This window comes from Cryphonectria parasitica (genome assembly GCF_011745365.1).
Source record: "Cryphonectria parasitica EP155 unplaced genomic scaffold M406scaffold_1, whole genome shotgun sequence".
In the NCBI taxonomy this organism is placed as follows: domain Eukaryota; kingdom Fungi; phylum Ascomycota; class Sordariomycetes; order Diaporthales; family Cryphonectriaceae; genus Cryphonectria; species Cryphonectria parasitica.
This window is the reverse complement of record NW_024468909.1, coordinates 4,398,593-4,419,774: the sequence shown is the minus strand read 5'-3', so window position 1 is coordinate 4,419,774 and position 21,182 is coordinate 4,398,593. Positions and strand designations below refer to the sequence as shown.

General features: G+C 43.8%; 4 protein-coding genes across 4 annotated transcripts; 3 read left to right on the top strand and 1 right to left on the bottom strand.

Moving 5' to 3' along the window:
* Positions 1-7,516: 7,516 nt before the first annotated feature.
* M406DRAFT_285359 (uncharacterized protein) lies at positions 7,517-8,822 on the top strand (the record flags this gene model as incomplete). The annotated part of the gene is made up of 1 exon (XM_040918609.1): positions 7,517-8,822. Exon 1 carries the CDS (start codon positions 7,617-7,619, stop codon positions 8,820-8,822), a length of 1,206 nt encoding a protein of 401 aa, XP_040781567.1. The 5' UTR covers positions 7,517-7,616.
* Positions 8,823-10,735: 1,913 nt separating this feature from the next.
* On the top strand, positions 10,736-14,424 carry M406DRAFT_344264 (WD40 repeat-like protein; the record flags this gene model as incomplete). The annotated part of the gene is made up of 4 exons (XM_040921961.1): positions 10,736-10,960; positions 11,521-12,480; positions 12,511-13,944; positions 14,020-14,424. 4 exons carry the CDS (start codon positions 10,736-10,738, stop codon positions 14,218-14,220), a joined length of 2,820 nt encoding a protein of 939 aa, XP_040781566.1. The 3' UTR covers positions 14,221-14,424.
* Positions 14,425-16,742: 2,318 nt separating this feature from the next.
* Positions 16,743-19,052, top strand: M406DRAFT_271865 (amino acid transporter). Its single transcript, XM_040918129.1, has 5 exons — positions 16,743-17,628; positions 17,755-17,954; positions 18,052-18,629; positions 18,711-18,782; positions 18,846-19,052. Exons 1-5 carry the CDS (start codon positions 16,990-16,992, stop codon positions 18,935-18,937), a joined length of 1,581 nt encoding a protein of 526 aa, XP_040781565.1. The 5' UTR covers positions 16,743-16,989; the 3' UTR covers positions 18,938-19,052.
* A 425-nt stretch (positions 19,053-19,477) lies between these two features.
* Positions 19,478-20,894, bottom strand: M406DRAFT_285350 (uncharacterized protein; the record flags this gene model as incomplete). Its single annotated transcript, XM_040918608.1, has 2 exons — positions 19,478-20,660; positions 20,731-20,894. 2 exons carry the CDS (start codon positions 20,892-20,894, stop codon positions 19,682-19,684), a joined length of 1,143 nt encoding a protein of 380 aa, XP_040781564.1. The 3' UTR covers positions 19,478-19,681.
* Between the last annotated feature and the right edge of the window lie 288 nt (positions 20,895-21,182).

The following is a 21,182-nucleotide window of genomic DNA, read 5'->3' as shown; positions in this document are numbered from 1 at the left end:
TTGATTATAAGCAACTTAATAATATTATAATTAAGAATCGATATCCGTTGCTACTTATTAAGGAATTACGAGATAGATTGCAAGGAGTATAGTGATTTATAGTTCTGGATCTGAAAGGAGCTTATAATTTGATTAGAGTAAAGAAAGGAGAAGAATGGAAAACTGCTTTTAGAATATATTACAAATACTATGAATATTTGGTTATGTTCTTCAGTTTAATAAATACTTCAGCTTTATTCCAGGAAATAATCAATCACATTCTATACAAGCATCTGAATCAGTTCGTTATTGCTTATCTTAATAATATCCTTATTTACTCTTGAATATTAGAAGAATACAAGAAATATATGGAAATAGTATTATAAATGTTCTAAGATGCAAAACTCCTTGTAAAATCTATAAAGAATTACTTTTACATACAAAAAGTTAATTATCTCGGATTTACAATTAAGCTGAAATGCATTAAGCTATAGAAGAATAAGATGAAAGTTATTAGAAACTAGCCAATTCCTAGGAATATTAGAGATATTAGATCTTTTCTCGAATATATCAACTTCTATAAGCAGTTTATTAAGAACTACAGCTGGATTGCATACTCTCTTACAAATCTTATCAAGAAAGAATAGCTTTTCGAATAAATCTCCAAGGCATAAGAAGCTTTCAATGAGATCATCAAGCATATTACTTCAGAACCAATTCTATATAAAGCAGATCTCTACAAATCCTTTGAAATTGAAACTAATATATTAGAATATATACTCAGAGAATAACTTAGTTAGCAAGATAATTAAGAATATCTAAGAATTATAAGCAACTTTTTAAAAAAGTTGAATAGCTCGGAAATCAACTATAGAATTTCTAATTAGAAACTTATAGCAATAATGAAAGCTTTCGAGAAATAGCAATATTATCTCATTAGTATGCAATATTCAATTATAATTCACTTAGATTACAAGAATCTGATTATATTTATAATAATTAAAGTTTTGAATAAGTAATAAGTTAGATAAGTAGAATTTCTCTTATAATTCGATTTCAAGATTGTATACTGCAAAAGCTTAGAGAATGAATAAGCAGATGCTCTTAGCAGAAGATCAGACTATCGAGATATAGATTCTTCGAATATACAGAATATCTTTGCTCAAGATAAATTAGGAAATCTTGTTAATGCATATAGAGAACTGAATACTGCTTTCAGAATAGAATTTTTGGAAAAGAATTCAGAATTAATAACTTCAAACGAATAAGATAACTATATTAAGAATATATATAATATACTAGCATATGAATATTAGAGAGTTAGAGTAATTTATAAATATATTAAAAGATACTGGAATTTATTAGATCTTAGAAAAAGGATTGAGAGCATTTTATAATAATGCAATAGCTGCAAGAAGAATAAGATAGAAAGATACAAGCTTTACAGATTACTGTATCTCTTATCAGTATTTATAACTATTTAGCAATCTATTAGTTTAAACTTTATTATTAAGCTATTTCTCTTATAAGAACTCTTAACTAAAGTGCAATATAATAGCATTCTAGTAATAGTTTGCAAACTAAGCAAGTATACTTACTTTCTTCTCTATAAGGAAAGCAGTATAGCAGAAGAACTTATATATGCATTCCTTAGAATAATTATTGCTAATTATAGCATATTAGAAGAAGTGATTTCCAATAGAAATAGAAAGTTTAACTTAAAGTTTTGAACTTTACTTATAAAATAGCTTAGAATATACTATAGAATGTTTATAGCATTTCATTTGCAAATAGATAAATAGATAGAAAGAATAAATCAGATTATTAAATAATACTTTCAATACTATATTAACTAGAAATAGAATAATTAAATTAATCTATTATTTCTTATATAATTCGCTTATAATAATGCAGATATAAGCATAATAAAGAAATCACTATTCTTTATGCTCTATAGATACAATCCAATAGCTTATTACAAGATACTGCTGGAAGCAGATGCAGAAGCTGCAAATAAAAAAGTTAAGAAAATTAAGAAAGTTCAGAAGAAACTCCGATCAGAATTACAATTCATTCAAGAATGAATGATATAGTATGCAAACTTCAAAAGGATTGAGAAACCAATCCTATAGAAAGGAGATAAGATCTATCTACTTTGAAAAAACATCAAAATAATTAGATCTAGCAACAAACTTGATTATAAGAAGTTGGAATTATTCAAAATCTTGCAATAGATTTCTCTAATTAATTATAAGTTAGTACTATTTTATGAGATAAGAATATATCTAGTTTTTCATATTTTACTGCTAGAATCAGCAGCACAGGAAATACTAATAGATAATATAGCAGAAGTGGAAAACAATGAATCAGAATATAAGATAGAGAAGATTCTCAAGTATAGAAGCATAGATAATACAAGAGAATATCTCGTTAAATGAAAAGATTACTCAGCAAGCGAAAATTCTTGGAAACTATAGAAAAACGTTAAAAATGCTCAGGAAAAGGTAGCTGAATATTGGAAAAGGAAAACTAGCACCTAAGACGATTGCTCCGCTCCGGACTGAGAATCAAGCGCTGCAGTTTCACTCTCCAGAAGGAAAAGCCAACCAGATATGCTAGGATCAAAGGCCAAGGAACTCCAGTCGATAACCTCAAGATATTCCTAAAACATCAAACGAATCTCCTCTTTACGAAGACTGCAATCCTCCTCATTAGCAAACCTCTTCAAGGAATTGAAACTACAACGAATCATTTCTGCAGCATGCTTCTCCAATAGCCTTTGCTGTTTCCGTATACAATCAAGACGAGCTTGCAATGCTAGCAAGGCTTGTAGAGCAGCAGCATTTGCTGATTCTACTTCAGCTTTCTCGCTCAAAACCTTGCACTTTTCACAAATCAAACGCCCCGTTGAAGAAGAAAATCAGTAATCACAGAGAATACTAAGAAACGAAGAAACTAACCAGCAGAAGCTGAGAAATGATTAGTATTATAGCTCTAATTCAGAGAAATACACTCTTCACAGCAAGAAGAGTTTTCAGCGAAACAATAGAAAGCCTCCGTCTCCTGATAATAAGCACAAGCAGGCATTTCAATACCAAAAGCAGAAATAAGCTTAGCAAGATAATAATGCTCTTGAGTTTTTACCGAATGATTAGAATGCAATTTGTTAATTCTATTCAACATTTTGATTAGGAAGGCATAACTGTATATACGAATAACTTGCTCGGATACTTACGGAAGATCGTTAGGAACAACGATCGATAGAAGAGAGATGATGTTATAATCTATCCAATATGCAGATTACTAGCCAGAATATCCGGAACAACTATCCGGAAAGATAAGGATTCAATATCTTAAGAACTAAGGCTTACATAAGCAAGGGTTAGAATTACAGAATCAGAATGGATTAGTAACTGATCCATAGTAATCCGAATCAGTTGGATCATCCAGATAATCCAAGAGATCCAACAACCAATACTACTAACAGGACTAAAAAGCTGGATATATAAGAACACATTCATTCCCATTAGATAGATCTCGTACATAGCTCTTCAGTTATCAATCTAAGTATTCAGTCTTCTATACTGAATAGCCCCAAAGGCAGTGAATACTTGCATCGCTTATTAAGACTTGTACGGTTCCGTATTCAAGGTCTTAACACTTCGATACCGCTCTTGTTAGCATAAACCTCCTTGTGTACTTAGGAATCTTCGGATTGCTGCAGTGCTCATTACACATGAGCTCTATAGAACTTCAATCTATAGCTATAGCATCTGTATAAAGTTTCATTCTTCTTTAGAATTTTATTAATCTCTGCTTATTATACTTTAGAATATTACTTATTCTTATTTTTCAAACTTGTATAGATAATACTCATTTATAAGAAATTTATATTTCTTTAAAAAGAATTTCTTACAAAAATAGTTTGAAAATATCTAATTAGTTATAAGATTTTCTATAAAGCTTTAATTTAATTATATAAGATATTCTATATCTATTTAAAAATATTAGTTTATAGCTTTAAGAATTTTGCTATTATAATTTAATTAATGCAGAATTGCTTTATTATTAAAGCTAATTAGTTATATTCTTAATTATTTTTTTAAGCAGATTTAGCTTTTAAGATCTGCTTAATTAGTTTAAGCTAAGCTTACTAATTATAAATTAATTATTAAAGCAATTAATAATATAATAGCTCTACTGCTTATTCTAATAGATTTATTAGTTAACTAAGAGTATTATATATTAAATATAGAATAGGAATAAGCTATATCTGATTAAGAACTAGCTGAGATAAAAGTATAGAAGAATCTTGAAATTAAGCTTATTAATAAAGTTGAAGATTAGTAGCACTGAAAGCAAATTAGTCTTAAATCTTCTTCTAAAGTACTTTATAATAAACTTTTAATAGCTTTTCCATAAGATAAAGCTACTTCTTATTACTAATGCTTTCAGCAGTAATATTATAATTAGCTTAAAAGCGCTTAATTCAGATTAAAAAGAGCTTTATCTATGCTTCTGCTACAGATTAACTATCTCTGATTTTAAGATAAATAAGAGCATTATTATAATTCATAATAAATAATTAGAAGCTAGCAATATTAGTAATAAAATAATTATTAATAATATTCAAATGCTTCTGCTTGAAAATATATATTTAAAGATAATCTTAAGAGTAATAAGTAATTAATAGTTGCTCTTTCTATTCATTTCAAGTTTTAGTGCTTATAATAAATCTCTCTACTTCTCTAGCAATAATTATATTTATATAGAAGCTTTTTATAAAGTTGAATACTTGAATATCATCAATCTCTTTAATCTAATGCTATTAATCGAATTGCTTTAGCTATAAAGAAACTTCTATATAAGCAAATAATATCAATTCATTATTAGCAAGCTTACTATAGAAAGGAAATCTAAAGTTCTAATTATAATAGTTATTAGCTAAATAATTAGCTGAATTAAGTATCTAATTGAAAGAGTTTTCAGATATAAAAGCTATCTTGCTTCTTAGTTATTACTTTCTCTGATATTTCTTTGCTTTTCTAATTCGAAATCCTTGAGTTGAGAATGCTATAGCTGAAATACTTTCCGTATTCTGCAGAAAACAATACTATAGAAATTAAGAAAATTTAGATATTTAAGAAAGATTCAGTTTATAAATAAAGTATATATAAGATCTGTTTTATAATAAATAATAAGAAATTAAATTAGCTATTCTATGCTATACTGGAATCTTCTTTATTAATAGTTCTGCTAATTAATAGAAATATTTCTAATTAGATATAAAGCATTAATTAAAATTTAATATCAGATAATATTATTATAATTCTTAATTTCTATTTCTTATATGTACTAATAGTTTCTTATTTTTATCTTTCTATATTCTTTGCTTTTAAAATAATATAACTAGCAAGCTTTTAATTCAAAGAATTAATATAGCTAGATATATTCAGATAAAGTATACTAATCAGATTATTATAAGAAGTACAAATCTTATTAATTATATTATTTTTCTTTATAAAGTATTATTTATTAAAAGCATTTTACTTTATAATTTAATTATAAATCTACATTCAACATAATTAAACTTTCCGCTACAGCTTATATAAGTCTAAGCTGTATCAGCTTCTATATAGAATTATTGATTAATATGAGAAATATTAGAAAAAGGAATTTATTTCTTCGTAATATTAGCCTGCAGGCTCAATGCATCATTCACTAGCTTACAACCAGAACTTATATTACTCCTTTTCTATCCATTCATCTTCTCTCTACAAGAGATCTCAAGCATAATTCAGAATTCAGATATAATGCACAGCTTATTATATAAGCATAATAGATAAAGAAAATAAAAAAGCTTAGCAGAGAAAAAGAGTATACTCATTCATAGAATAAACTTGCTGCTCTTACTAATTCTTACAAACTATAATGCAAATAATTCTAAGCTATTAGCCTGAATAGCTAAATTCATACTTACTATATTATTAAACCAGAACTAGAGCGCTATTGCTCTCGAAAGAAAAAGGAATAAATAGCTGCTGAAGCAATAAGCAAGAGCTCATGCAATCCAAGTATACCTGTACAGATAAGAACAGCAAACTAAGGCTATACGGGTGTAAGAACAGAATGAAAAATCTGTCTTAGATCTGTTCAAAAGGTTCAAAATTGAAAAGAAGAGAAAGGATGCTTTATTGTTTTCTATAGCTAAAGAATTTAAAAAGTGGGTAGTATCCTTTATATGTATGAGGATTCTTGACCCACTGTACTTCATATCCCACGAACTACCACCCTGGCCACCACAACACTGGTTTAATATAATACTGTCTGTTATTCGATACTGAGTTGCAATATCTAATTCCTTGTTAGCAGAGCTTTTCCTGTGATTTGCATGCTGAATGAGTTATAACATATATTTTAATAATTTATTTAATAATAATAAATATATTTTTATATATTTTGCTTTTTAATATAACTTATTTAGCTTATTAATAGTTTAAATAATTTAACTTATTAAATTATTTAATAATTTAATAATTTATTTTTATTATAATTTTAATTTTTATTTATATAATTTTAATTAATTGTTTAGCGCGAAATTATAATATTTAATTTTTATTATTAAAGCTTATTTTATAATTTATAAATTAAGTAAGTTATAATACTTTTTTAGGAAAAAAATAACGAATTTTATAATTCTTATAAAAAGAATAAATTAATATTTTAATATAATAAAAAAGAATAATAATTCCAAAAAAATTTTATTTTATTTTTTTATAATAAAATTTATTAATTTTATTTAATATTTTAATTAGAAAAATATAATTAAATATATAAATAATTTAATAAAATATTTATAAAAAATTATTAAGAATAATAATTAATATAAAAAAATTAATATTATAATTTATTTAATATATAAGTTATAAAATAAATTCTATTAATAAAAAAGCAAGCATTATAATTTAATATATAAATAAATTAATTAGAATTATAATTAAGAGTTAGAATTAAAAATAAAAGCTATTTAGAAAAGAATTGTAATAGTTGCTCATCAGTTCTTACAGCTCGCACTAAAGAGCAGAATATATAAGAATACATTTATTATTATTAGATAAATTATCAGAATATAGCTCTTCAGTTATTAATCTAAGTATTCATTTATTATATACTTGAATAGCTCTAAAGGCGAATGAACATACTTGCACAGAGATTACTTGTTATATTTCCGTATTCAGGGATTAATACTTTGATATTGCTCTTGTTAGCATAAACCCTTGGTGTACTCAGGATTTTCGGATATTGCAGTGCATTCATTATATCTGGGTTTTGTATAGCATGCGTATATACTGCTCAGGTGGGGAAGTATTCAAATTGTACCCTGAATTTTGTACTGACTGACTCCTTGCAGTTTCGCTAAAGCTCTCTAAAACTCCACAACCCCACATGACATCAGCAGCCTATCTTGTCCCTTACCCCTCTATTTTCCCCTCTGTATCTTTCACCTAACCTCCTGTCAATGTTTGGAACACGGACAACTTTCTGCTCAACTACAAAGGCTGCCCGTTCCCATCAAACAATATCAGCATCAGAGACTGATTCGAATTCAGAAGCTGGTCAATGAATATCAACATAAAATGCAGCTAGTGAATGCCAAGAAGATTCCTCGGATCGAGGACCTCGGCGAGGGTTCAGTACAGCTGGTTGCCACCGAGCCCGAAGACATGTGGCACGCCAACAACCTGATCGCTGTCGACGATGTGGTTCGCGCACACGCTATACGAAAGGTCGCCAAGGAGTCCGCGACCGGCACATCCTCTACCGAGCGTATTCATACGGACTTGACCATCACTGTCACCTCAACATTCTTCGATCCCTCTGCCTCAGCCCTCCACGTTAGCGGCAAAGTCGTTGCTGCGAACGCCTTTGTCAGCGCCGGCCAGTACCACACCCTCGACCTCGAGCTGAACCGCCCCTTCACCTTGTGGAAGAAGCATGGTTGGGATTCGGTCGCAGTCCAAACGCTGCGAGATGCCTTAAACCAAGACAGGGATGGGGCTATTGCTGCAGTCGTTATGGACGAGCACGTAGCCAACATCTGCCTGATCACCGACTTCCAGACCCTCTTGAGACAGAGAGTGAGTGGCTCTGGCAGCGGTAAAGGGAACCCTGGCTCGTCTAGAGAGGACAAGGCCGTCAGGCGATACTTTGACAAAATACTTGCAACCTTGCTCCGTGCCATCGATTTTTCCCAACCACGCCCACTCCTCCTCGCTAGCCCTGCCTACGTCGCGACCAATTTCAAGCAATACATCTCCGAAGAAGGCGCAAGACTTGTCGACAAGAAATTGATGACCCTGGCGAAAAACGTCACAATCGCCCAATGCTCCAACGGGTCTGTGCACTCGCTGAACGAGGTGCTGAAGAAGCGCGAGGTCTTGGCCCTCATGAAGCAGAGAAAATCCACATCCGAGACGAAATACCTGGACGAGTTGGCGGAAAGAATAAGGAAGGATGATGGCCGGGCATGGTACGGTGTGAAGCCCGTGGCAAAGGCCGTGGCCGAGGGAGCGGTAGGCCGAGGCGGCGGCGTGCTGCTTATCAACAACGATTTGTTCAGGAGTCAGGATATCGCCACGAGGAAGCAGTACGTAGCTTTGGTTGACAAAGTCAAGGAGGATGGGGGCGAGGCGAGAGTGCTCAGCAGTGACCACCAGAGCGGGAAGAGGCTAGAGGGGATGGGAGGTATCGCTGTGATATTGACATACCCAATATTCGACCTGGACGATACCGACGATGAGGACGGCGGGGCGATGGAAGACACAGGAAGCATGATCATATGAGGTCGCCAGATGAGCCGTGCTGGCCTGGGTGGGGATCGAGAACACGCTCAGCCATGGATCCCCTCACCGGACGGTCGAGCATCAGAGATCTATGGTGTATCGCTCGGGTCCAAACCTTAGATGAGCGCAGTCTCGCCCGCCCAGCTCTGTTTGGCAATGCGGCCAGACATGAGTTTCTCGAGTAGATCGCTCAGTCGACTAACAGGAGACTGGGGTTCTGGCGATTTGACCTGGAGAGCACGCAACCTTCCGTGCTCGGCCAATAGAGAACGGATTCGCACCTAAACAGACTATCAGTCTGCACGTGCAGAGAATACTAATACTGGCCGGCGGGTAAGACCACAGGTTGAGACGCTGCCTCGTCATTCAGAAGGAAGATCAGGGAGGCAGAGAGTTTGCACGCATTGTCTGCAAGAGGAGTGATGGATGTAGAATTATCTACGCCATCAGTCAATTTGCCGACAGATACCTGATCATCAGAAGGGTGTCTTGTCAAGACCAGGCAAACTGGTTATTCTCAATTTTGTCTGAAGCGCTTGAAATACACCCACAAAAAACACCTGCCATGGATCCTGCTGCTATATGTATAGGAGCATGCCTTGTCATTCGATCGGATGCTCCAAAGGTGATTACGGATTTCGTTGTAATCGAACTAATGATCTTACCCCCTGGCGCTACATAGATTAGAATAACAGGACTCTGAACAGTGATCGCCCTATCTGTTTTCGCCGCTGGAGACAAAGGGTGCTGGAAGGAAGTATTCCCTCCTTAGCTAAACTGACATCGCTAGGTAAATCGTTGTACTACTATGGTTACCTGCCGCATGTACCCCTCCCGCAGCCCAACGCCGTGTCGGTACATCTTGCCGGGGAGAGACTCGACCGGATTGGACGGGGCCAAAGAGACAGCAATTCCCTTAGTCTGTTCTGCCTTTGTCACAAGCCGGAACAGCCACTTCGGACGGTCTGACCCGCGTCATCATTCTGACATCAATCCATCCAAATGCGGAACAGAAGCTCACTCCCTCACCAAAAACGCTGCCCTGTGTTGAGTAATTTGCGGAACAGTTCAAGCTGACATCCACGCACCATCTTTGCCCACCGCCAAGCCAGGCAAGGCCCTCGACGACCCTTTTCGACATCCTACATTTGGCGCTTGAGGATGTTTATTTTTGGGCAATATGAAGGGAGGAGCTTTTAAGCCAGCAACAAGCAGTGCGAGGCTAGTCAATTACCAGCGCGACCTCACGAATCCACTCTTCTTTACCCCCTTTTGCCTTCTCCCCTGCTGAGATTAAACCGTCTCTGGGGCTGCTTTTTCTTGCGAATGTAAATAAGGCCCCGCAGGATCAATCACAGGCTAGGGCCCCGTTCCCCTTTGCTCTAGCAACCCCTCTGCTCTGATCACCTCGGCCCATCCACGTTTCCCTTGTGGCGGTTGCGGGTCCTCGTTGCTCGCCGCGTGCCTGTCTCTCTCTTTGTTTACCTTGGTGCTCGCAGCTTGTTCTCCTCGTTCGCCGCCTCCTCCTGCTGCTGCTCCTCGGGATCAAGAAGGTCAAGAAACTTTCCCTCCAGAGGAGTGGTGTCGGCTCGATCCCCCCGCGGCGCGCCCAAGCCGGCGCCAGAAACCATCATGGAAGATGGCACCCAGCTCGATGTCAATACGACCCTCACACCCTCAAGCAATGTCCAGACAGAAACAGTCTGCCGGTGACAGCCTGCTGGAGCCATCGACAGACGCGGATGGTAAGCTTGTCTGTCCCTTCACCTCGAAACAACCCCCCTTGCCCCCCACGCCCTCGTGTGTTCCCTCCACGATTCTTGAAGGGCTCAGGAGGCTGATTGGGCCCCACGAGAACAGGCAGACAGAAACCCTCAGCCTCCCCGCCGATCCCAACTTCCATCTCCACCACCATGACCACCGTCGCACCGCCTACTACGACTGCCACGAATAACCCGGCCACCAACTCGGGGAAGGGCTCAACGAGAGCCGCCGGCCTGAAAGATTCAGCAAAGGCGAGTTCGGATCGCGACTCTGCCAAAACCCTAGGCCTCGGTACGGTCCAAGCCACTTCCGCAGCTGCTCAGAGCCCGGCAGGCACCTCACCAGTCAGCCAGGGTGTCGATCCGCTGTCCCAAGTAAGTCAATATTCAGGTCCACAAGACCTGTATGCGCCTTCTCTCCAGGGCGGTTATCGGAGCAGGATCTACTCAGCCCGTAGACCAAGATCCACGTAGGCGCAGCAGCGTCCACTGACAGCGTGCCTCGTCTTCTAGCACATCTTCAAGCCCACAAATACAGACTCTTCTCTCGTCAAGCAAGCTCGGACGCGCAATGCTGCTGCACCGATACCCGACAGCCCCAGATCCCCCCCGGATCCCATACCGCGTCAGAGCTCTGACATTAATAGCAGGCAGCTGGCGAACCTCGCTGATGCTGCCAGGGACAAGAAGTATGTTGCAGATTCCTCCTTTGTGCTTGCTTTCAGGATCCTGCGCGTAGCATGGAGGGATTGTAGACAGATCAAGAAAAGGTGTTGCGCGTTCGTCGGTTGGTGGGGGAAATTTGTTCCGCAAAACTTACGGCTGGGACTGAAGGAGGCGGTACTGGTTCCACGGACATGGCTGACTGGGTCTTCTGCATTTGACCTCTTGATAGGAAGGGCGGTTCATTTCTCAGCCGACTTGGTATTCGAAAGATCAGAGCGGATTTCGACTCCGTACACGACAGCGACTCGGAGCTAGGCAGCGAGCAACGAATGAACGGCGCCGACGCTCGTGTCTTCTCGTCCAACATTGTCGATGCGGGGGGCTTCGTCCCCATCCACAAGGAACCACCGAGATATATCCGGGTCCGGGCGCAGAACAAGCAGAACCACCAACGAGAATTCAACCGCATGTTCCTCGCCCAGGAGCTCGTGGGCACCCATCCTAAGCATACTGGTTCCGAGGAGCAGGCGGACGACAAGGCCCTCATCGTGACGGTGTCGGTGGCGGGCGCAGGCGGCAGGAGGAGGGAGAAGACAGGCGGGGCGATCTGGGCCACCGAATTCTCCAAGGATGGGAAATTTCTTGCGGCCGCTGGCAAGGACGGCGTTGTGAGGGTGTGGGCCGTCATCTCGACACCTGAAGAAAGGCGTGCGCAGGAGGAGGAGGAAGCTTCAATAGCTCCTGTTGGGGAGAGACTCTCTGCGCCCGTCTTTGTCGAGCGCCCAGTCCGCGAGTTCTCTGGTCACACCAACGAGGTTATCGACCTGAGCTGGAGCAAGAACAATTTCCTCCTGTCGACCAGCATGGACAAGACGGTGAGGCTTTGGCATGTTACCCGGGATGATTGTCTGTGCCAGTTCAAGCACAAAGACGTGGTGACGAAGGTCGCCTTCCACCCTACCGACGATCGTTTCTTCCTGGCCGGAAACCTAGACATGACGCTGCGGCTCTGGAGTATCCCAGACAAGCAAGTCGCTTGGAACGTGCATCTACCGGATCTGATCACCGCTGTGGCTTTCACCCCGGACGGTAAGATGGCAATCGCTGGACTTCTGAACGGCGTGTGCATGTTGTACGAGACCGAAGGGCTCAAGTTTCACAGCCAGATCCATGCCAAAAGCTCCAGAGGGAAGAACTCCAAAGGAAGCAAAATCACTGGCATCTCTGCAGTGGCAATGTCCCTAACTTCAGGGGGCAAGGGTACGGAACCCGGTGAGGTGAAGATCATGGTTTCAACCAACGATTCGCGGATCCGTGTGTACAATCTAAGGGATGGCAGCCTCGACACGAAATTCAAGGGCCACGAGAACTCCTGTACGCAGATTAGCGCCAGCTTCAGCGACGATGCCCAATATGTCATCAGTGGGAGCGAGAACAGGAAGGCATTTATATGGAAGACGGGCCCGTCCAATAGCGGAGACTCGGGCAAAGACAAGCACCCATGTGAGAGTTTTGACGCTCACGGCGACATCGTGACGACAGCCCTATTTGCGCCGAAAAAGACGAGACAGCTCCTGTCTGCGTCTGGCGATCCGATCTACGACCTTTGCAACCCGCCACCAGTCGTCCTGATGTCCGCGGATGAGGCGGCCGTCTCGGTATCGCAGGCGGCTCCTTCGGAATCCGGCAGCCAGGATCAGACACCCTCAGCACCAGGCCTGGTCAAGAAGAAGGTGGAGCCGTCGCCGGCCTATATCTCCCGCACAGCACATCCAGGAGGCAATATAATCGTCACGACGGATGATCAGGGCATCCTCAAGGTCTTCAGGCAGGACTGCGCACACAAGCGTCGCCACGAGAGCTGGGAGACGGGTAGCACCCTCTCACAGAAACCTCGCGGCATCATCGGCATAGGACGAACTTCGAGCATCGGCAGCGCCGCACATTCGAGGCGGGCTAGCCTGAGCACGGGAGCCCCGGGCAAGGGGTCTTCCGACATGATTCTCAGCTGGAGACAAAACGTCGAAGGTGGGAGGCCAAAGTCAATCGCTGGGAGTATGACGGCGCCAGCCCGGAGTGAGAGGAGTATCTCGCCCGCCAAAAACATCCGCGGATCATCTACCAACATTGCGGCGGATGCGAGGAAGCTGCCATACTCCCTTGCGTCCCCTCGGCAGGTTCCTGCGCGCACAACTGCGAGCGATGTGCCCGATAGTCCTACGAGCAGTGTAGCAAGTCGCAGCCGTCCAAAGTCAGTTGTGGAGGGCCGCCGGAAGCCCCCACCGCAGCCATTGAAGCTGTCACCTCTCAACAAGGGGCAGGCCGAGGACAAGCCACAGCTCATCACGAAAAAGGGCGAAGAAGACACGTCAAAGCCATCACTCTTGATGTCGCCTCCAGTGCCTTCGTTCTCCTTCAACCCTGCGGTGGAGGAGGAGGGCTCGCAGAATCCCGTAATGCAAACCGATGCAGCTGGCGCCAGTCATGCCTTCTGGAATCTGAACCGCTGGAAAGGCCTCGCGGGGCTCAAGTCCTCGGACGGCAAAGCTGGCGTTTCGAAGAAGCACACCAGAACTAGCAGCGAGGCCATGTCGGGTGTGACAAGGGATGAATCCGATGGCCTCCGACGAAAGAGCTTAGGATCGTCAGTCATCTCTGGCCAGACGTCCTCGCCAACCTCAGAGTCAGCGGACGTCGATAGCAACGGGACCAGTCGGCGGCCAAGTCATCTTCGTGGACATTCCCATCTCAGCACCGTAACGACCCAGGACGAAGATCTGCTGCAGGCCAATTCCGTGATATCGAAGCTGAGCTCCGAGCTCACCAGCGAGAGTGATGTTGACACCGCAGGTAATGGTGACATGACATGCCGCAAATGCCATGCCCAGAAACCCAAAACGAAGAAGATTCAGGGCCAGCAGAAACTCGTCTGTGGGCGGTGTGGGAGCGCGTATACGGATGGGGGATGATGAAGAGTACCCTCTCGTCGACAAAAAGCGAAGTCGGTCCCATAATGCTAGACATTGATATCCTCGGGCTGTTTGCTGCTTACTCTATGCAGTAGATGGATGTATAAGCATGGCGTTGGGTCGGGTGTTGAGGTGTTCATCTTTTTGGAAATCGCTGTACAGCATATACCAACATTAGATATTGCGCCAATCGCATGGTTTTTTTGTATGTTTTTTCGGGGGTGGTCTTTCTTGGGGGCCGCTGAGAGTCGCCGTGCTAGCCTGTGCATGAAACTATTTCCTGGAGCACCAAGGGGCCGAGCATTTATTTAGCCAGCCCCTAAGCCCTAAATTCATTTATTGTTTCTACTCGTCTCCTGCTTCGCCCGAGCGACTTCCTGGCCGGTTTGTATGTGGATAAATCCCAGGACGCAGACAGAGTAGTTCTGACCCAACAAAAACGTGACGCCCACGGTCGAGAACCCGTCGCAGCCGTTGAAAGTATGGTGGAAAGGTGTCGTGGATGGGCATGCACCCGAACATGTAAGACGCATAGCCATTCATCCCTCCTTTTAACACGATTAGATTTTATTATCGTGTCCTGAGCACTGGCGATAGTTGACGCGGTGTAGATGCCATCAGTAGAATAGCAATACCTATGTTGGTTGTTGTCAAGTTTACTTGATACATATGTATCGCAGAAGGTGAGTGGTCTATATGCAGAAACATCACCCTTGTAATTCATTCTGGAGTTGTGCCATTTGTATGTCATCAATCAATAATGAAATCATTTCCAATCACCTTTTGTCTAATAGGTCCCAATTGCAATTTAACACATCCGAGCAACCTCCACTCGCAATTATTATACGATGGTTATGGGTCGAACCACACGTAATTGGTATGTAGATATTGAGTTCTGTTTCCCCATCTATTCTAAGTTCTCAAATTTTTCATCTGGGCTGTGCTTTCCTTGCGCAGTAGATGTAGTCCTCATATACTTCTCGCAGACATTTTCTGTTGACCAGAGTTGCTCACAGTTCGTTCTGGGTCTCCTTGTAACTACATGTTCCAAGCTTGGACAATAATAGTGGACAAAATATTCAGCCATGCGCCTGAGCTCACTACACAGCATGCATGTGGACTCCATTCCTCAGATGCCGGCTCAATGCTTTTGGCTTGATGGCAACTAGCATACAACTCCGAGGTTTTTGGGGGGGGGGTGGGGGTTCTTTCGACTCGGTATCTCGACGGTTGAGCTCAGTTAGCATGACTACATCATCAATTTGATTATCTAGCGAGACCAACTCCATGTGAATCCTCAAGAATGGTTGCTGTCGGCATGGAATGATAGCGATGGCTTGGTATAGTTTCTGCATCATGGAATTGCCAATAGTACCCAGTTCTATCTATTTAAGACAGTGTGAAAGCTGCTCATTCCTCATGACTAACATGCTGTGCCCCTAGTGATTCTCAAGGGATATTGGTCATGAGGTTGAAGCTGCTTGTTCTGCTGAGCCTCAGCAATAAGTGACATTGAGTTGGAAGGACCAATAATTAATCCCCAATAGTCTCAGAAGCAAGACTCGTTGGATCAAATGACTGTTCTGTCTTAATTCATTATGGCTTTGCAATAGTATGCAACTGATTGTAACTAACGAGTACGAGCCATGTTAATTGCCCTTAAGGAATGATCAGTTTGGTGTTTAAGAGAATTGAGAGAATAACATAGTCATCAACTACTGTACCATGCTTCCTTGAAGACCATGTCGTTCCGGACAAAGAGCATTAACACATTATGCCCAACAGATGATTCTCTTGGTCAACTATTCCCAACCCCATACGCAGTGGCACCTCTCCATTAGTTGATCTACTTCTCAGTGGATCCCTCTACCACTGCAATGTTGTCATGAATGTGTAACCAGAGCAGCTCTTGCCTCGCCCTGCCCCAGTGGCATTCAGAACATTCAAGGTGGGATTGGTGGGCACCCCATCTTTGAGACCGGTTAATGTTGAGGTCCATCCTTGGATCCCATATCCACGATCCGAGAGCAAATCAGAACTCCGTTGGTGTGGAGTATGAGACAATGTCTGGGGTTTTCATTACCAAATGCCTCGCCGCCCTTGCGCTGACAATTCAATCTCAACTGTCTGGAACCCACTCTCTGCTCGCCGTCTTGGAACACGCACATCTTGCCCGTCGCCGCGCCGCTAGATAACAATGTCAAGTCGCCGGACAACTACCTACCATGTAGATGAACGGCATACAGGAGAATTCTAACTTTCAGACCAGAGTCAAATGCTGGAGGCCAAGATCACGAATCCCTGGGGCCAAGCAGAACGGCGTGTGGATCTATCCCTATAGCCACTCTACCTGTGATGTCACTTTTAATGGGGCGGAGCGGTCTTTTGAAGGTTTGAGACCAACGCTCGTCTCTGCCGAATCTGACTCGTTGCCAATTGCGGGCTCCCTAGATGCAGAATTTGTATCCAGATGACCAATTTCTTGGGTCTTTCATTTACGTACAACTGTACTGGGGAAGTCCCTTGAGACGGGGGAACCCAGAAAAAAAATAAAAAAAAGACAGAGAAAATGACGCTTCGTTTGAAGGTTTTTTTCTTTTGTTCTCTCGATTCCTTTAAATTCTGAGTTTTCCGGAAAACATGCCGCAGGACAGACAAACTTCACGATTCTTGTGACTTTGCCCGAGTCCGATAACATTCCCCTCCAGTAACACAACCTGCCCCCCCCCCCCCCACTTCAAATCGCGTCTCAGTGACGCCTTTTGCAACATGGCGACTCTTTTCACACATCACGATCATGCTGCGACTTCAGAAAACGATGCCGAGATAGGAGGCACCCGCAAGGGCAGCATCGATTCACCCAGCGGCGGGGAAGAATCCGCAAACCAGCTTCTCGAGTCTCTTGGCTATGTCCAGGAGCTATCCCGCAACCGCTCGACCCTACAGGTAGCCTTCATGTCCTTTGTCTTGGCTGCAATACCTTACGGCCTCTCGACGACAATGTACTATCCGCTGGCCGGAGGTGGACCGGCGAACATCATTTGGGGCTGGATTGGTGTGTCTTGCATCATCATGTGCGTGGCAATATCTCTCGGAGAGATCACGAGCCTCTATCCTACAGCCGGAGGAGTGTACTACCAGACATTCCAGCTCTCGCCGCCGAGATGGCGAAAGATCGCCAGCTGGACTTGCGGTTGGCTCTACATGATTGGCAATGTGACCATCACTCTTGCTGTAAATTTCGGCACTGCACTCTTCCTGGTTGCCTGCATCAACGTGTTCGAAGACGAGGCTGGCGTCGGCATATTCCCTGGTGAGCCCTGGCAGATCTTTCTGGTCTTCCTGGGATTGACGCTGCTGTGCAATGCTGTGTCGGCCTTTGGTGACCGCTGGTTGCCTATCTTGGATGTAAGACGAAGTTTGCCGGTCCTTCCATCTGTGGCGCTTTCACATCGTGACTATCATCTTCCAAACCCGAGGGACATCCTGCTGGAGTATTTCACTTTTGCTGATATGAACCCATATGTGTTGTAGACTGCAGCAATCTTCTGGACTTTCGCTGGCGTGATAGCGATCGTGATATGTGTGCTCGTTCTGGCCAAGGAGGGCCGCCACAGCGCCGAATACGTTTTCACTGCATTCGAACCCCGTTCCGGATGGACACCCGGCTGGTCCTTTTGCGTTGGCCTCCTGCAGGCCGCGTATGCCACATCCTCGACAGGCATGGTTATTTCGTAGGGCTAACCTTCCGTTGTGTTAAAAACAACAATATCCAGACCTTCCCGGATGAAAGCTCTTTGACATGGCTGACTAACTTATCTGTACTTGTAGCATGTGCGAAGAGGTGCGCGAGCCTGCTACCCAAGTCCCCAAGGCCATGGTCGGCACGATCGTCCTCAACACCTGCGCCGGACTGCTGATCCTCATTCCCTTGGTCTTCGTGATGCCTGACATCGATGGCCTCCTCGCCCTCGCCTCGGGCCAGCCCGTGCCCTCCATCATCAAGTCCGCCGTCGGTTCCGCGGGTGGTACCTTCGCCCTCCTCGTACCCCTCCTGGTCTTGGCCATTATCTGCGGGATCGGGTGCACGACTGCCTCGTCCCGATGCGTCTGGGCCTTCGCGCGCGATGGCGCCATCCCTGCAAGCCACCTGTGGAAGAAGATTGACGGGCGGCTGGGCGTGCCATTCAACGCCATGATGCTGTCTATGGTTGTCCAGATCGCCCTCGGTCTGATCTATTTTGGTTCCAGTGCGGCTTTCAACGCCTTCTCTGGTGTTGGCGTCATCTGCTTGACAACCTCGTACGCGATGCCAATTGCCGTCAGTTTGTTGGACCGAAGAGAGTCGATCAAGCACGCGAGCTTCAATCTTGGTGCCTTGGGCGTCGTGTGCAACTACATCTCCATTGGTATGTGAGCTCCTTGTCTCATCGTGTAGTGCTGGTTTCATGTCGTTGTTCTCTTGCTGACAACAATGTCGTTTCGAACAGCATGGTCTCTGCTGGCCGTCCCGCTCTTTTGCATGCCGACTGTTATCCCCATCACGGGAGCAACTATGAATTGTACGTTGAGACCATGTACATCCCCGCAATTTGAAAGAATGGAAGCTGACAGTCGCACCTCAGATGCATCTGTGGTCTTTGTGGCGTTCACAATGATGTCCATTGCATGGTATGTAGCATGGGGACATCGGAACTATGCCGGGCCGCCGACATGAGTAATGTGCAGGACCTCGCCTGCTTGACGACTGACGCCTAGAACCCCATCACTCGGACGTAGAACTTAGGATATAGGCGTACTTCTCAGAATTTCAAAAGTCATTCCGGACCGTGCCTCTGTGGAACTATTGTTTCACCTCTGATCTTATGTGAAGCTTCCAATTATGAGTTGAGAGCCCGCAAAGGGCTTACGGCTGGCTGTGGCAAAAGTGTCGGCATCCGATTTGAGATCGAGCAGGTCTCAGGGCCAAAAAAACCCCCTCCCCCCAAAAAAACCCAGGCTCCTGAGCCTCGCTGAGGCTACCTCGTATTCGTCGTTAGAGCTGATGATGACGATAAATCTCTTCGTCTGAGACTGGTGCTGAGGCTACGGACAGCAAGCAGATGGCAGCGTGGAGATAGTTCTCAAGAAGCTGTTCATATGCCCGAAGTCTTAGCTCAAGAAAGATTCGATAACGCGACGGAGAAGAAGTATACAGTATGTGAAACAGTACCTTACTCACATAACACGTATGTAAACTATCAATGTGACCAGATACAGCTATACCGTCGTTCATTGTCAACCTGACGTGTTCATTCCGTTGACAGGCGAAAGTGACCAAGATTTCGAGCCATCACCACCACATTGCAACTCATGCGGGATAATATGCTAGTTAGGAATCACAGCAATGATTGGTGCAAGGGCTCGCCAATGACGAAAAATTCCGTCAAAGCCTTAGCTGGTGCATATTCCACTCATGTTGCTACACATGATGTTGTCTAAGTGCTCGCCAGATGCGCCACGGCAGCTTCCAGCTGTTGCGGATCTGGAATGGATCGAAGTTGGCCTTCTCGATGCGTTCCAGATAGTCGCTCGAAGGCACAGCTTCGAGAAGCACGCCAAAGCCTCGTTTGACTTCAGCCTTGGTAGCGCCCTCCTCGTAGGCGCCCTCATACAGATGACCAGACTCCCCTTGGTGCTCATACTCGTGGCCAGGGTCCATATTCTGGTGGATGTTGTTCAACATGTCCCGAGCTGTGATGAGATGGTCATTGGCTCGTGTCGCCACCTTGAAGATAGCGTCTTGGAGGCCTGGCGCATTGGGTCCATGACGGAAGACATCCTCCTCCCGCAAACCCACTTCAGCCATGACATCGAGCGGTAAGAGAAGCGCCTGGCTCCTGTTGTTTCCAGCTTCGACGCCGCCGGCGGGAGTTTGGACAGGCCTCGGTGGCGCAGCTAGAATGGGAACACCTCGGAGAACAGCCACTATACCACAGGCCTTGCCAATGTGGCTGGCGAGGTGATCCATATGGACAGAACGCATGCCCATGGCAGCCAGTGTAATGTACATCAGAGTCGAGTATGTGTTCTCGGCGTAGTCCTCGAGAGCAGCCAGGTTGGTGAAGGGTCTGTTGTCCATGAACGCCTCCCGGGTGTTGATGAAGCGCAGCAGCCAGAACTTGATGGAATTAGCGGCGGTGCTTGAGCCGGTCCTCTCGGCGAGATCTGTAATGTTCTTGTGAAGGAGGATGGAGATGGGTTCCCGTGGAGGGTTGCCAGCAAAAGTCTTGTTGACGGTGTCCTTCCAGAATTGCAGCCTCAGCTGGCGTATTGTGGGATTTGACACAGTCTCTGGGAGCCTGGCGAGCTCAAGGTTGAGCGTGCGCAGAGCATCGTAGGCATGCTGAGCAGAACGAGGCACAAATTGGCGGATGAGATATGCGTCGTAGTCGCCGTGTCTATGGAGAAGTCAGAAACTGGCCTTGGATGGGAACAAGAGTTTAAGGTAGCTTGGAGGGTACAACAGACCTCAGCTGGCCGACACAATATTTCCGAGCACTCTCAACATCTGCCTCTGTGACGACCCCTCGTCTTGACGCGAGATTGAGGTTGATGTCGAGACTACTGAAGTTGCCTATGCGCCGAGCAAACGGCCGCACTGAGCCCCGCCCCAGGCTCCGGGAAAACGACATTGACCGTTGGATGTTGGATCTCATAACGGATGCGCCATCTTGCTGTCTTGTCGTCGTTGGTAGAATGCAATTGGTGATACGTGGTCGAAAATGGCAGCAAGGCTAGGAGAAGAAGTGTTAATGTGCCTTCCTAATTGTTAGATGACGAGAAAAAGTACAGTGAAGAGCCGGTTGCTGCTGTCAATTGCCGAGGTGGCAACTTGCATGCTGAGAAGTATTGATCAGCCAACGTGGATCGAATGATGGTGTCTTGACACCAAAAGCCTATCTGTCAATACCTCGTAGTGA